At 42.3% G+C, this 14687-nt stretch overlaps 1 protein-coding gene across 5 annotated transcripts in view; it reads right to left on the reverse strand.

Moving 5' to 3' along the window:
- The window catches only part of neurl1b (neuralized E3 ubiquitin protein ligase 1B), a 70030-nt gene that overhangs the window by 35519 nt on the left and 19824 nt on the right, over positions 1-14687 (reverse strand). The window contains exons 1-3 of one of the 5 annotated variants that reach the window (XM_052574562.1): positions 13525-13975; positions 12836-12930; positions 12654-12743 (exon numbers count right to left, since the gene is read on the reverse strand). The exons of 1 other annotated variant lie outside the window; for it this stretch is intronic. In XM_052574562.1, the coding sequence (XP_052430522.1) occupies positions 12654-12720 (67 nt within the window). In that variant the 5' untranslated portion in view covers positions 12721-12743; positions 12836-12930; positions 13525-13975. Of the gene's footprint in view, positions 1-12653; positions 12744-12835; positions 12931-13524; positions 13976-14687 lie in introns of those variants that run through there. 3 more of the 5 variants (XM_052574561.1, XM_052574564.1, XM_052574563.1) reach the window with 3 other exon arrangements.

Here is a 14687-nt window from a genome sequence, read left to right on the forward strand (position 1 = left end):
TGAGCAGCAGGGGAATTTTGTCCAAAGCCAAACTCACAGATCTAATGACAAAATGAGTCATAACCACTGTCTAAGTGGGCCTAATGCTTTCATTGAATCCATGTACAAAATACAATAGCCATAAATTGAAAAAATCATGTATTTGATGTTTTCTCTTCTCTTGGCTGTGCTATAATGATATGCATTTTCTGCCAGAGCATACATACTATTATTATAAACTAATTGTTTTATAATACATTTTAGTAATTTTTTTACAAGACTTGGCAAGTATTTTTCTTTACAATGTTTCCAATGTCATATTTCATATTTAAACAAAAATGGGGATGGACATATCAAAGGCCATATCATCTGCTTCTTAAAAATCTAGTAGCCTTCAGTTTGCATTATTTGTGATTTGCAACTTGCTATTGCTAGCTAGATGCAGGTTTTATTAAGGCTGATTTATACTCGAAGTGTCAAGATTTACGACTTCATTGTGACTCTAATAAAACTGACACGTCTGTTCCGGCATTTGTATTAAATAGAAGCAGTTTGATGTGAAGTTCAAACTCCATCAGGTGCCTTTGACACTTTGATGGAAAATAATGCAGTTTTAAAATAATAATAACGCGAACGTGACCGGACAATGAGAATGAGCGCGTGTGTGTGGTTTTTATAGTGCTGAGGTGATTGGGTGGTGATGAGGATCAGGTGGATGTGATCAGTATTCCGGTGAGGGTGTGCGTGGAGGTGGTACCTGACGTGTTTGTAACAGTACCCCCCTCCCCACAGCCCGCTGGTGGACGTCCTCTTCCCCTGGGAGCTGGCTGATCAGGATGATTGGAGTGGAAGGTGTCGAGTAAGGTAGGATCCAGGATGTCGTTGCGTGGGACCCAGGAATGTTCCTCTGGACCGTATCCTTCCCAGTCCACTAGGTATTCCAGTTGTCCACCACGCCGCCGGGAGTCCAGGACGTCACTAACAGCATAGGCTGCGCCGTCGTCTAGGAGGAGTGGGGGGGGGCGGCTTCGGCTTCGCTAGGTTCTGTGGAGGGAGAGACAGAAGGATGGTGAGGTTTAAGAGGAGACACATGGAATGTGGGGTGAATCCGGTACTCAGGGGGTAACTGGAGTTTGTATGTGACCAGATTGATCTGCTGGATGATTTTGAATGGGCCAATGAATCTGGGACTTAGCTTGTGGCAGGGCAGGCGCAGGCAGATGGTGGACGACCAGGGTGGACAACCAGACCTTCTGACTGGGTTGGTAAGTAGGGGCCTCTAATCGGCGAAGGCTATTACAATGGCTGTCATTCTATGTCTGCGCAATGGCCGCTGGAGTTGGTGGTGTGCCGCGTCCCAGACACTCTCACTCTCCCGGAACCAGTAGTCGATGGCAGGGACATATGAGGGTTCACCTGACCAGGGGAATAGAGGTGGTTGGTAGCCGAGTACGCACTGGAATGGAGTCCGTCTGGTGATAGGTTGACGAAGGGAGTTTTGTGCGTACTTGGCCCACCCAAGGAACTGGTTCCAGGAGTTCTGGTGGCCGTGACAGAAGGTACGGAGGAAGCGTCCAATCTCCTGAACCTTCCTCTCCGTCTGCCCGTTAGACTGGGGATGGTACCCGGAGGAGAGGCTGATGACCACACCTAGGAGTGAGTAGAAAGCCTTCCATACCCGGGAGATGAACTGGGGGCCTCGATCCGAGGCGATATCCTCTGGGATGCCAAAGTACCTGAAGACATGATTAAATAACAATTCAGCTGTTTCCATGGCTGTGGGTAGGCCATTCAAATGAAGAAGACGACAGGATTTCTAAAATCTATCCACTATGACAAGAATGCAGGTATTGTTATCTGAAGGAGGGAGATCCATTATGAAATCCACCCCTAGGTGTGACCATGGGCGATTGGGAACGGGCAGAGGATGGAGCTTGCCTGATGGAAGATGGCGAGGGCTTTTGGATATGGCGCAGCTTGTACATCCATTGACGTACCTCCTGACATCCTTCAGCAACGAAAGGGTTTCATTGACCCCCGGGTGACCAGTGCCAAGCAATGTGTGACCGGAGTGAATGAGTGGAGTGCACCGTGTCCTGGGGATATATTTATGTCCCGGTGGCGTCAACTTCCACGACGAAGGGTCGGTCGGGATCGGGATGGACCAGGAGTGGGGCGGTCGTAAAGGCTTCCTTAAGGGTGTGGAAGGCCGCTATGGCGGCAGGAGTCCAGGAGAGAGATTTGGGCTTATTGTGGAGGAGACTGGTGAGAGGACTGGTGATGGTACTGAAGTTTTGTATAAACCATCTGTAGAAGTTGGCAAAGCCTAGGAACCGCTGTAACTCCTTGATTTTTTGACGGCGTTTACCTTCCCCTCATCCATCCGGATGCCACTGCTGCTGATGTTGTAGCCAAGGAATGGCACTGAGGGCTGATGGAAGGAGCATTTTTCGGCTTTGAGATACAGATGGTAGGCCCTCAGGCATTGCAGGATCTCCGCGACGTGGCATTGATGTTCTGCCAGGCTCCGGGAGTAGATGAGGATATCATCAATATAGATTAAGACGAACTTGTGGATGAACTCCCAGAGCACCTCGTGGATGAAGTCCTGGAATACTGAGGGGGCGTTAACAAGTCCATACGGCATCATGCAGTATTTGTAGTGGCCAGTAGGGGTTATGAAGGCGGTCTTCCACTCGTCCCCCTCTCATATCCGGATAAGGTTGTAGGCGCTGCAGAGGTCCAACTTGGTGAACACAGTGGCACCACGGAGATGTTCCAAGGCAGCTGGGACGAGGGGAAAAGGGTACCTGAACTTAACTGTTATATTGTTGAGAGGCCGATAATCAATGCATGGTCTTGCATGGTCAATGAACTGGACAACCGGAGATGCAGTTTTTGAAACAGCAGATAGATTTCCTCGTGATGGAATAGTCCGGTTTGTAGGGATATGGGACCCACACTATGGGGCACGCATCTCCTGCTTAACGGTTTGCCGGTGATAGTGTGGACTTGGTAGACTGACGGCGTGTCCGTGGTAGCGAGCTTGAGCTGACGGCAGAGCGCCGGAGATGAAGTTGCCGGCTGACCTAGAATCGAGGAGGGCGGAAACTGGAAGAGATAGGTCAGCGGCAGTAAGTGTCACAACAGTGGTGAGTGGTTTCATTTGGTATCTTGAAGGAAGAATGGCACTCACCATGGGACAAGGAGGAAACTTCACGGAAATGGTCAATGAAGCTAGAATAAGACTGGATAACTGGGTTATTTTGAGTCAATATAGAATCTGCCCACAGTAGTGATTTACTTTTCAACTGCGAAATAATAAAGGCTTCCTTAGATCTCTCAGTGGGGTACAAGTGCGGTTGCATCTCCAAGACCAGCAAACATTGTAGGAGGAAACTGCTGCATTCCTACACCGAACCAGAGTAGGCTGGCCGGGCCATCGGACTGGCGTGAATGGAAGGTGAGGAAGTGCTGGCATGGTCGACGGAAGTGCTCTCTGGTGTTGGGAATGCAGGTGTAGCTGTGAGTGTTCTTCGGAGTGCATCAACAAGATCTTGAAATGGGTCCATGAGGCTCATGCTTGTGCCTGGCGGTGATGGTCCGGTCATCTGTTACGGATCACTCGGGAGGCTGAGGAGTAACAGATAGAGTAGTTTATTGAACAGACACAAGCAGAGGAGCAGGTAGTGAAGGATTGGATCCGTGCAGGCTGGGTGAAGATGAACAGGGATGACGGTGAACCACACACACGCACACTGGGGATCTGGATCTTCGGAGAATCGCTGGAGAGAGGTAAGTAGAAGAGGAGTTAGTCCTTAGAGTTAGCATACAGGTATGACCTTGTCGCGAACGTGACTGGACAATGACTGAGTGCGTGTGTGTGGTTTTTATAGTGCTGAGGTCATTGGGTGGTGATGAGGATCAGGTGGATGTGATCAGGATTCCGGTGAGGGTGTGCGTAGTGATTGCGGGGAGGTGGAACCTGTCATGTTTGTAAAACAGTATTTGTTTTAGTTTTTAAATTTGGTTTTCAATAAAAAAAAGCTTTACCAGTGAGAATAAAAAAGTATGCTATATAAATAAATTATTCCAAAATGTTAAAATCAAATAACGTTGGTGCAAATAAAACAATGCAGTGTTTCATTTGTCCAATTAAAAAAAAAAAAATAGGATAATGATACACATCTATATATATTTTTTTTTACTTGAGCCAATGAAAATAAATAACTGTTTGCTCAAGTTAAAAAATATAGATGTGAATGAATCATTACCCTAAAATTTTTTCATTGCATGAATGAAAACTCTACACTTCCAGTGCTGAATGTCTGCCAGTGTTCTGCGCACAGATTTCGAAATACTTCCACACAAATGACATAGCGAATGATTACAATGTAGTCTGTGCACACGGGCGCACTTATGGAAAAATTGGCCAAAAAAGGACCAAAAACATGTTCCGATTTATTAATAAACCCAAAACCTTAAGATTATTTTAATCCGTTTGTACAGAAATTATTTAATCACGTGAGAAGTCTTGTACCGGCGAATGACTTCTTCTAACTGGTGATTCCCAATGGTTTTAAAGAACAATTACTCCTCGTCGTCCCCGGTCATTTCAAAGAATAGTACAACAGCAAACGCGACAAGTATAAAAGCCTTGTCCATTTGGGAAGGAGCTTGCACAGTTAGTGTAGGCTTGTGCTGCAAGAAAAGGTGAAAGTATAAATCCCACTTTAGAGGGAAGGACTGTCTTAAGGAGCATTTTATTGAACAGTCTCTGCAAGCATTGTGAAGGATGCAGAGCATGACAAGGCACTGAAGATGTCCTGGTCATCCACTGCACCTAAGTACATCTCTAGTTATCTTGACATCCAGATGGGAATTGGGAAGAGCGAGTGTGGCTGACACTGCCCTGCTCTCGCTCACTTAAAGAGTTCATGAAATGAAGAATAAAATATTCTCAATGTTTACTTTATTATTACTTTAAGTAAGGAAATACTGATGACGGGCCATTGAATTATTAGAAAAATATACACTCGAGGTGGTGCACACTCGAGGTGGTGATGCGGCCACGACGTGAAACGGTGTCAGGGAAGTGCGGACAACACTTTTTTTGTGCAAACTGCATAAACGTTATTACAGGAGAAACTTGTTCCCAGTACATGCTGGACACCGGCAGGGCTTCCCTTTGTCACCAGCTCTGTTAATTATTTTTATAGACAGAATTTCTAGGCACAGCCTGGACCCGGAAGGGGTTTGGTTCAAAGGATGGAATATGAGATTGAAAGATGGATCAGTGCAGTTCCAGCAGTAATGCGGTCAATGTACTGGTCTGTTGTGGTGGAGAAGGAGCTGAGCCAAAAGATGAAGCTCTCGATTTACCGATCAATCTACGTTCCTACTCTTGCCTATTGCCTCTTACCTATGGTCTTGCCTATGGGCTATGACCGAAAGGACAAGATCTTGGATACAAGTGGCTGAAATCAACTTTCTTTGCGCATGCCTCACTACTTCTGTCACTTTACATTAAATATAATCATTGTTATCAAAACTACTGGCATGACACTGGCTTGCTTCAACAGAGATCTTGCATTAATTTGAGCTTGCATTCATTTGCACATGCATTGGTTGGTTGTTTTGAGCCATCGTTTAGCCTGTATTTCACACAGTTTGATGAGAAATGGCTTGGGCTGCTCCAAAACAATCACAGACTGAAATACACATATACTCTCTGAAATTAATGATTAAGTAATTTTCCTGTTTCAGTGCCATGTGCAGGCCCGGCCTTGCCACTTCAGTCCCTGTGCCCCCTTACCTTGGTTGCACCCCACTCCAAGCACTGGCATTTAATTGATAATGTCACTGTTAAGAGAAAAGATTTCTGAACAGATCACAGTCTTGTTGTCTTCAAAATGAATCTTTACTTCAGAATGAAGAGGCAACCACATGGTAGTAGGGCGGCACGATGTGTCGTTTAAGCATCGATATCGCGATGTACAAATCCACGATAGTCTCACTCTCTCTCTTTCTCGCGCGCACTCTCCGCGAATCTCCGGGGAGCAACTGGCCCGTACAGTTAATGAATAACGGATCAACTATGACAGCCTACATCGCACATTCTGTGATGTGACTATCCTGGATTCGAAAGAGAGAGCACGAGAGAGAGCGAGCGCGCGAAAGAGAGCGTGAGAGAGAGAGAGACAGATGGAGAGAGTCAGAGAGAGAGAGAGAGCACTTCAAACAACGCTGTCTTGCTCTCTCTCCCTTGTGCATATTAATCAATTGACACGATGGTGTCAATGTTTAAATCATTTAAAATGAGAATGTAAATCTACTCACCCCATTTTTGTTTGTAAAAAAAAATTCGATTAGATTTTATATTGCAATATATATCGCAGAAAAATAAAACATCGCAATGTCATTTTTTTCCAATATCATGCAGCCCTACATGGTAGCAAGCCTATGAAAAGTGAAAGTCGTGACATTTGCCAAGTATGGTAACCCATACTCAGAATTGGTGCTCTGCATTTAACCCATCCAAGTGCACACACAGCAGTGAGTAGGGAACACACACCCGGAGCAGTGGGCAGCTATTTTCTCCAGCACCCGGGGAGCAATTGGGGGTTCAGTGCCTTGCTCAAAGCCATGGGTATTGAGGGTGGAAGAGCACTGTTCATTCACTCCCCCAACCTACAACTCCTGCCAGCAATGAAACTCGAACCTGCGACCTTTGGGTTACAAGTCCAGATTATCTAACCATAAGGCCACAGCTGCCCTAATAGATACCCTGATAGAACCCATGAGCCAGTCTAAAAAAACTAAGCATGACTTGACTTGACTTGACTCTCTGGCTTAAACTCTGCAGACAGCGATGACTGGGCATGCTTCCAAAATACTATTCAGTCATCTGCATCAAAGCTGAAAGGGCTCTCTTTGCATAAGCAGCCAGATTGGTTTCTGCACTGCGCCCATCAGAACAATCCATCACTGCAAATAATGCGTTTGTCAGTGTTGACAGGATGGTCCAGAATAATAACAAAGTATTTAAAATTCAGAGTGCCAAGTCAGCTGAAATTCAGGGACATTCTGACAAATGATCTAAAACAATTTTATGCTGCCCTTAACATTCACAGACCTCAGTCTTTTGGAAGCTTCTCCTTCCTAATTACAGATTGTAAAACTCTGATCACAGAGTAGGCTCACATGAAAACAAGGATAAATGCTTGGTATGTCCGCTAACAGTGGAACAAGACTTCGCTATGTGAAACTTTTTGTGTGCTGCTTAATAGGGATGTAACGATATCAAAATCTCACGGTACGATACAATTTCGATATTGACCTCACGGTACGATATTAATTGCGATATTGTGGAAAAGCTCACGGTATTGTTAAATAGCTCACGATAGTGTTTGTGATGATAATAGCGAAAAAATACTGACATTTATTCTGCTTTTGCCAGTCAACAGGCAATTTATTGCTGTATTTATGGATCCATGACAGCATAAAACGCTGATCACATAGTGCTTTTAAAGTGCAAGTTGTAGTCAGGAGCATCAATATTCTGTATAGTAATATTTGGTTGCATAACTGATTCTTCAGTGCAATGTTCAAGTTAAGAAGCAACTAGAACAATTGTAAACAATGGGGAATTCCCTTAAAGTGCAGTTCCCTTAAAGATCAAGTTAAGTCAGGTTTAAATGTGCAAGGCAAATAAAAGCAGCCTTTTAAAACTGGTATTTAGGAACATAACTTAAACTTAAATAAAATAATCAGTCGAAAAGCCTTATAAAAAAACACTGACTTATCATTTAGCTTATGTTAACGTTTTTCATCAGAAAGATCAAAATATCTACATTGTAAGGGAGAAGAAAAAAAAAGAGTAAAAAAAATCCTTAACAGTCTGCCAAAAAGCCTTCTGAAAAACACTGAACTATCCTTTAGCTGATGTTCAAGTCTTTCTTTAGAAACGTTCTTTTCCGCTACGAACTCCCGATCTGATTAAAATGATTCCCGAACCCGCTTTGAACTCCTGAACTGGCTCAAATGATTCGCGAACCCGCTACGAACTCCCGAACTGATTCAAATGATTTGCGATACCCAAACTGACTCAAAATGATTCGCAAACCCACTTTGAACTCCCGAACTGATTCAAATGATTCATGATCCCCAAACTGACTCATGTTGCTTGTGTTTCCTGTGTTGTATCGCAGTTTACTGTGGCAGTGCTTGCACATAGTCCATTGTCTGTCCACCACCTTCTCTCCTTTTGCATTTTTGACACGGCGAAACCACAATTTTTCAAGACATCTGATTTAAAAGCTGCAGGGGCTGGCACAATCTCAACTTCGGTTTTGTTGTTTTCATCCTTACAAGTATCGCTGTCGGCCATGCTGGCTTGCTGTGAGCTTGTGTGGACAGCGTGCAATCAAATTGGCTTAACAACGGTTGCTGTGATGACGGAGCGCAAAGGATCATGGTATATGTAGTTAACAATGATTTGTTCTGCGGGACTGTGTATATTCCTCTTGCTTTTTGACGGACACCTGTCCTTTTAATATTGTAACCCAACCACGACGATATCGAGACACGTTTACCACCGCGATAGCGCGATATCGTTACATCCCTACTGCTTAAATAGTCTTCTAGACAGGAAACAAGCTAGGGTGGTATACAATTAGTTTCTAGGCATGGGGTGCTATGGGAAAAGGAGTTCCTAAAACAGCGGCAAAGGTCTTTGATGGAGTTCCCTCTAGAGGAGCTTGTGATCACTCCAGCTGGAAATTGTGACATAGACAATTAAGGAGAGGCTTCCAGACACTCCACAACAGGTCATAGCAGTCCAGGAGGGAGGCGGATGCAGAACAGGGGAAAAGATGGAGGGCCAGGTCCACGTGGCAGACCATGGAGTGGTGGAGGACCTGGGCCAATTAGCAGTGGCAGACCATGTATCAGTCAAGGATGGACCATGGAGCAGTGGCAGAGAGCACAGATAGATTATCAACATCCTCTGAGGCCATAACAGGGCATGCAGCAAGTTCATGGACAGCTTCATTGGCCATAACAGGACAGGAACTGAGTTCATGGATTGCCTTCTTAACGGTAACAGGAAAGACAGAGAGTTCATGTGGATGGCTTCCTTGGCCGTTACAGGGCAGATTGTGAGTTGAGATGCCACCACCCTGAGAGGAGCTGAAGCAGATGACACTGCCTCTGGAGGTTCTGCAATGGAAAGCTGCCACCTCGAGAATTTCTGCAGCAAAAGCAGACACCTCAGGATGTACTGGAGCAGACTCATGAACAAGAGACGCCTCTGGAACAGACTCATGGACAGTAGCACACACACTCAAAATGGCAACTGCCATCACAGGCAGAGGATAGAGTGGATCAAATACCAGCAAATAATTATATCCAGGAAAAGGCTAAAAAGAAATCTAAGACACAGGCAAAGGTCAAGGCAGGCAGCAAACAAAAGAGTCCAAGGTACAATAACAAGGCAAGGCAAAAACAAGGCAAGATTAACATGAAAACAAGAATAAATGCTCAGATATGTCCACTTACAGTGGAACAAGACTTCACTATGTGATACTGTTTATGTGCAGCTTAAATTGTCATCCAGACAGGCAACAGGGGTGTATGCAGTTAGTTCCTAGTTTTATTGGAAATGAAGTCCAAGAAACAGTGGCAAACGTCTGGAATGGAGTGCCCTCTAGAAGAGCTCATGGACACTCCAACTGGACATCGTGACAATCAGAGTATGTGAGCAGACTGGAGTGGCAACAATTTCCATCTTCATTCCACGACTAAATTATTGAATTATATTTGAAATGTTATGTTTACAACACAGCCTATATTAAAATTAAATAAATAAATAAAATTTCAGTTTCAAAGTAGCTTAGGCTATTGTGTGCAAACTTTTTCCTACCACATGCGAAACTGATAACATGTTTGCCAGCATTAAGAGGTATAATTGCTGCTTTCTGCTGTGCACATTTTTTTGTGATAAAAATAACAGTACATTTTCTTTAGTTACTTTATCTACAGATCAATTAATTTCTTACAGATTTCTGCTCATTCAAAATCAGAATCAGATGAAGTAGCACTGTAAGATTACATTTGTTTGAATGCATTATTGTGAAAGCGGTTGCATGTGAATGTGCTGTGCTGTTAAAATCATGCTATCACCCAAAAATATTCAGTAAAGGGAACAAACAAATTCCTTGAGAACTAGCCTATAACTTTCTGCTTAGCTATTGACATCATTATAACCTTCTGATTTGAGTGATCCAGCTGTACCAAGCAATAAAATATGTTTAACATGTTAATACTTGCTAAATATGCAGTTTTATTACGGGCAGTTGGCATGAATTGTACTTGTGATGAAGTGGTTAGTGGAGTGCTCATGACGGTTCGACTTTTAAAAAGTCTGCTCCTCACTCCAGTCAAAATCACACTGCTCCACTCCCACTGAGCTCCACTCACATACTCTGGTGACTAGTGTTGTCAAAAGACCCGGTACTTTGGTACCAAGTCGGTATTAAAAAATTTTTAATGTTACGATACCAGATTTTTTACATTACCGGTGGTACCAAGTAACTGGTCAACCCGGTCCTTGATAGGCTTCCCGAAAAGTGTGCATATGTGCTCTCTTCATAAATGCACATGAGACATGGCAACATCAAAATAAGGAAACATCAAACTAACAAAACACTTTCAAAGACAAACACACAGATCAAATGAAAGAGTTTGTAAGTTTCATTGTGCTTCCCATACATCGATTTATTTGTTGCGGTCTCAAAACTGAAAAAATTGATTTTCCAAAAGGCTTTGACTTCATTGAATAAACAACTGAAATTTCTACCTCAGAATCCATGATGCAACAGATTGAAAATCCAGTGGATATCCATTGGTAAATCACCCTGCATATTCAGTCTGGTAAAAACTGCCCCAAATATGTCCAAAATGTTGTCTTTGAGGTCTAAAATTTCAGGCTACAGGCTTCTAGAGTATCAGAGGTTCATTTGAAAAACAGTAGGAGGTTGCTGGGTTTCATGTTCTCTAAAGTGGCATAACATAAACAGACACAAAATAGTGTGAACCCTGACAACAGAGGTTGACCTGCCTGACAAACCCCTGAGGTCAACAGGGGTCAAATACCGAAATAATATTTTAATGACTGCCCGAAAGTAGCCTTTTTTCATCCAGAGGAACATTTAACTTAATATAGCTCAACTGGTAGAGCCCTGCTTTAGCAAGCAAGCAAGCGCAAGGTTGGGGGTTCGATTCCCTGGGAACACATGATATGTAAAAATTGATAGCCTGAATGCACTGTAAGTCCCTTTGGATAAAAGCGTCTGCTAAATGCATAAATTTAATTTTAATTTAATTTAATTTATAACTGACCCTATCTTGGAAGAACAAGTGTGGAAGACTAGCTGGCGATGGTAAAGTTATTACATAACTAACGTAAACTAGGACAATCATAAATTGACTATTTCAGGCACTGAAATCTGACTGGAAAAGCCACATTTAACGTTGTTGCTAAATAGCCAATACACACACACACCTGGGATGGCACATCACAGCAATTTTGCATTTTCTTTGAATTTCGGAATTGCCTGACAACCGTAAACAGTCATTCAGTTAAACTAATGAACTATAATAATGAACAAAAGTATTTATTACTGTTCTTATTAATAAATCTATCTAGGTCGTATGCTACAGGGATTTTACAATGAGCATGGGGTATTTGTGGTACAAATCAAAGTAATTCATGGTCTCTGTATAGTTTTAATGGGGTCTACATGAGAGAGCTGTCAGTGACTACAAAACGTTGTGAGTACAAGTGATCAGCATGTGGTAGTTAGTATGCGCATATGGATCCCAGACACAAATGTTTCACTGCAGTGAAAAAAAAAGAAAAGAAAAAAAACCTGTGTGGACCAAATTCCTACAAAGCAAAAATTTTAGATACACTGTTGACATGAAGAAAGCAGTTCCACAGCATGTCTATGTCCTTGGATGTTTCCTTTAGACTTGAAGAGACATGAACATCAACAAAAACAAGTCCAAACTGTGGCCTCTTGAGATCAACGGGTGGTTAAACGTGGGAACCAGCATGTGTTCCTCTGTAGAAAGCTGCTCACACACCTTAAAAATAAAGTGTTACAAGCGAATGTCTAGCCATGACAAAGAACTTGGGGTAATTCCCCCTTCTACTGATATGGCTCAAGGCTGTTATTCCAGAGAATTACATTTCTGAAAACCAATGGAATGTAGCCATGTGTTCTAAATAGGGCTTACACATCGTAAGATTTAATTTAACCCATGTGAATTTGAGATTTATGAGAGGTAAATTTGATCTTTTAGTAATACTGCTGGTTTAAGGGAATCCTCATTACCATATCAGCAACAATACACATTACCAAAAATATTTGAAAATATTAAATTGAACAAGATTTTTTCTGAAGAAAAAGTAAGTGATTCTTCTCCATTGAGAAGTCATTGTCACGGGGTTGCCAGGTGATTCTATGATGCTACATTTTACTTTAGTGGTTCAAGTAACAACCCCAAGTCTGTAGGGTTTTTATACATCTCTAGCCTTTGATATGATTAATACTAGTAGTGATAAATGGTCTCTGCATGGGTTTAAAAGTTTCAATGTTAGTCAGTATTACCATTGCCATTCTCCACAAAATCTGGCATGGCAGGTCTACTTCTGAGACTGGAAATGTTCCTGTTCATATTAGGCACTGGTCTTCAAGTGCCTACACATTAAAGATAAAAATGTATGCAGGACAAATTTTGTAAAATAGGATCTTATAATTGAACATGTTCAATTTAGCTTTTGCTTATATACCTCCTGAGGGTGATTGCGACATTGGATGATGTTGCATCAGGCCTAAGGTTTTGCATTTTATTTGGTGCTTCCTCCATCAACACCAAATCTTATTCCTGCAAACAGAAAAGAAAAATGTGATGTTGCACTAATAGAATTCTACGCTGTTTGGAGTAGGGGTTAGGGAGTCAGGGGCATATTGAAATGTGGAAGTTAGTTCATTAAAAGGTCTTCAAAGCAAAGTCTTTGCAAGGCTACAGTGGCACTGGCTGACAAGTCCTGAATATCAGTCCTTACTATTGAAGTAATACGTTTTGCAATTGTCACTGCACAGGTCTTAAAGATACAAACAAACCTGTTATTAAAATGCACAATACACAGTTCTGTAGACTAGGGTGAGGTCAGAATTTACAGACATCGGTCCCAAATCGTTGTTTTTAGAAAACTGAATGCCAAATGAGCTAGTTATTTGATGTCCATTACTCACCTTACTTCACTGAAGCTATAACAATCTATAATCTAAAATCTATAATCTAAAAATATTGTCATCCGCTTTACTATTGGGGGTTCTGGGAGCTAGCTATACTGTTGGCTTATCAAATCTACAATGGGCTTAGCTAACGTTACGTATTTAGATGGGAGAGCATGAGAGAAGATAATAATTAAGTTCACTTGTCACTGAGTTTAAGATGTTAAGTTAGTTATCTTACCCAGTACACGACCTGTTGTTTGTCATGATACAACCTCACTGGCTCTTCTGTCAGACTGCAGGGCCAGTGGTGGGGTTTCCGGGGGAAACAGAGTGGGCGTGGTCAACCTGTGACTTCAATCGAGGGTGACCAAAAGAAAAAGGCCTTTCATCCTGGTGGGTAGAGACTGCCTACTGAGAGACGGCTTAAGTCGTAAGCAAAACTTTTCAACTTGCAAACAAAAGTTTTAGACCCGCAAAAAAAGACACCAGAAAAGAGAGCAACATTTGTGGTTTCACTATAAAATGTATTAACCAATGTATTAAATGTATTAAAATTAAATGTAAAATGTATTAGCACCCTGACGCCCTCGTCCTGAACGCCCCTCACCTTGCACGTGTCAGTGTTTATGAATAGATTAAATGAAACGTGGCAAATTTAATCTTGACAAACTATGTATCTATGCCTCAAGCATCGACGACAGATCGCTGTTTTTCAATGGAAAGCTTATAAAGACTGTATTTGCTACATTTGTGTAAGCAGTACACATAAAAAAATTAGCAATGGAAACGCTGTACATACCAGATCCATCATAATAATGAGTCATAAACACATCCACAACTGTAAATCCCGGTTTAGTTAGAAAGGTAAGGGTCCACTGAACGACATCTCATGAAGCACGTTTAGTCCAACAAAGCAATAACGTTGTAATATGGATCATAATTCCTTTATTTACGTGTCAGTTCTTCAGCGACAGAACTGTTTGCGTCCGTTATGGAATAACTCACGTCTTTATAGTAAAAAAACGGCATGGTTTTGCAGAGTACAGTGTCAAAAACCGAATGAGATGATTCACCAGAAAAAAGAATGAATGAAAGATAGGCGAAAGATAGTTTATTTGAATTTTGGCGCTGTCTCGTGACATGTTCTGACGCACCGGTCAGCTGATTTTATTTTTCAACAGTTTTTATATATGTGAGAGTGTGTTTTATGTTGAATGTGAATGTATCTGCATGATTACCATCTGTTTGAGTGCAAATCAATTTGCCTAGGGCGACAAATATGTTGGGGGCGCCCTCTAGGGTCGGTGTTACATTATGTTACGTTACGTTAGGCAAGTGCGCAGTTAATGAAGAAAAATAAGCGGTCTAATAAATCCAGGGCTTAATTTGTGCCAAAACAAG

The sequence above is a fragment of the Carassius gibelio genome, chromosome B14, assembly GCF_023724105.1.
Source record: "Carassius gibelio isolate Cgi1373 ecotype wild population from Czech Republic chromosome B14, carGib1.2-hapl.c, whole genome shotgun sequence".
In the NCBI taxonomy this organism is placed as follows: Eukaryota; Metazoa; Chordata; class Actinopteri; order Cypriniformes; family Cyprinidae; genus Carassius; species Carassius gibelio.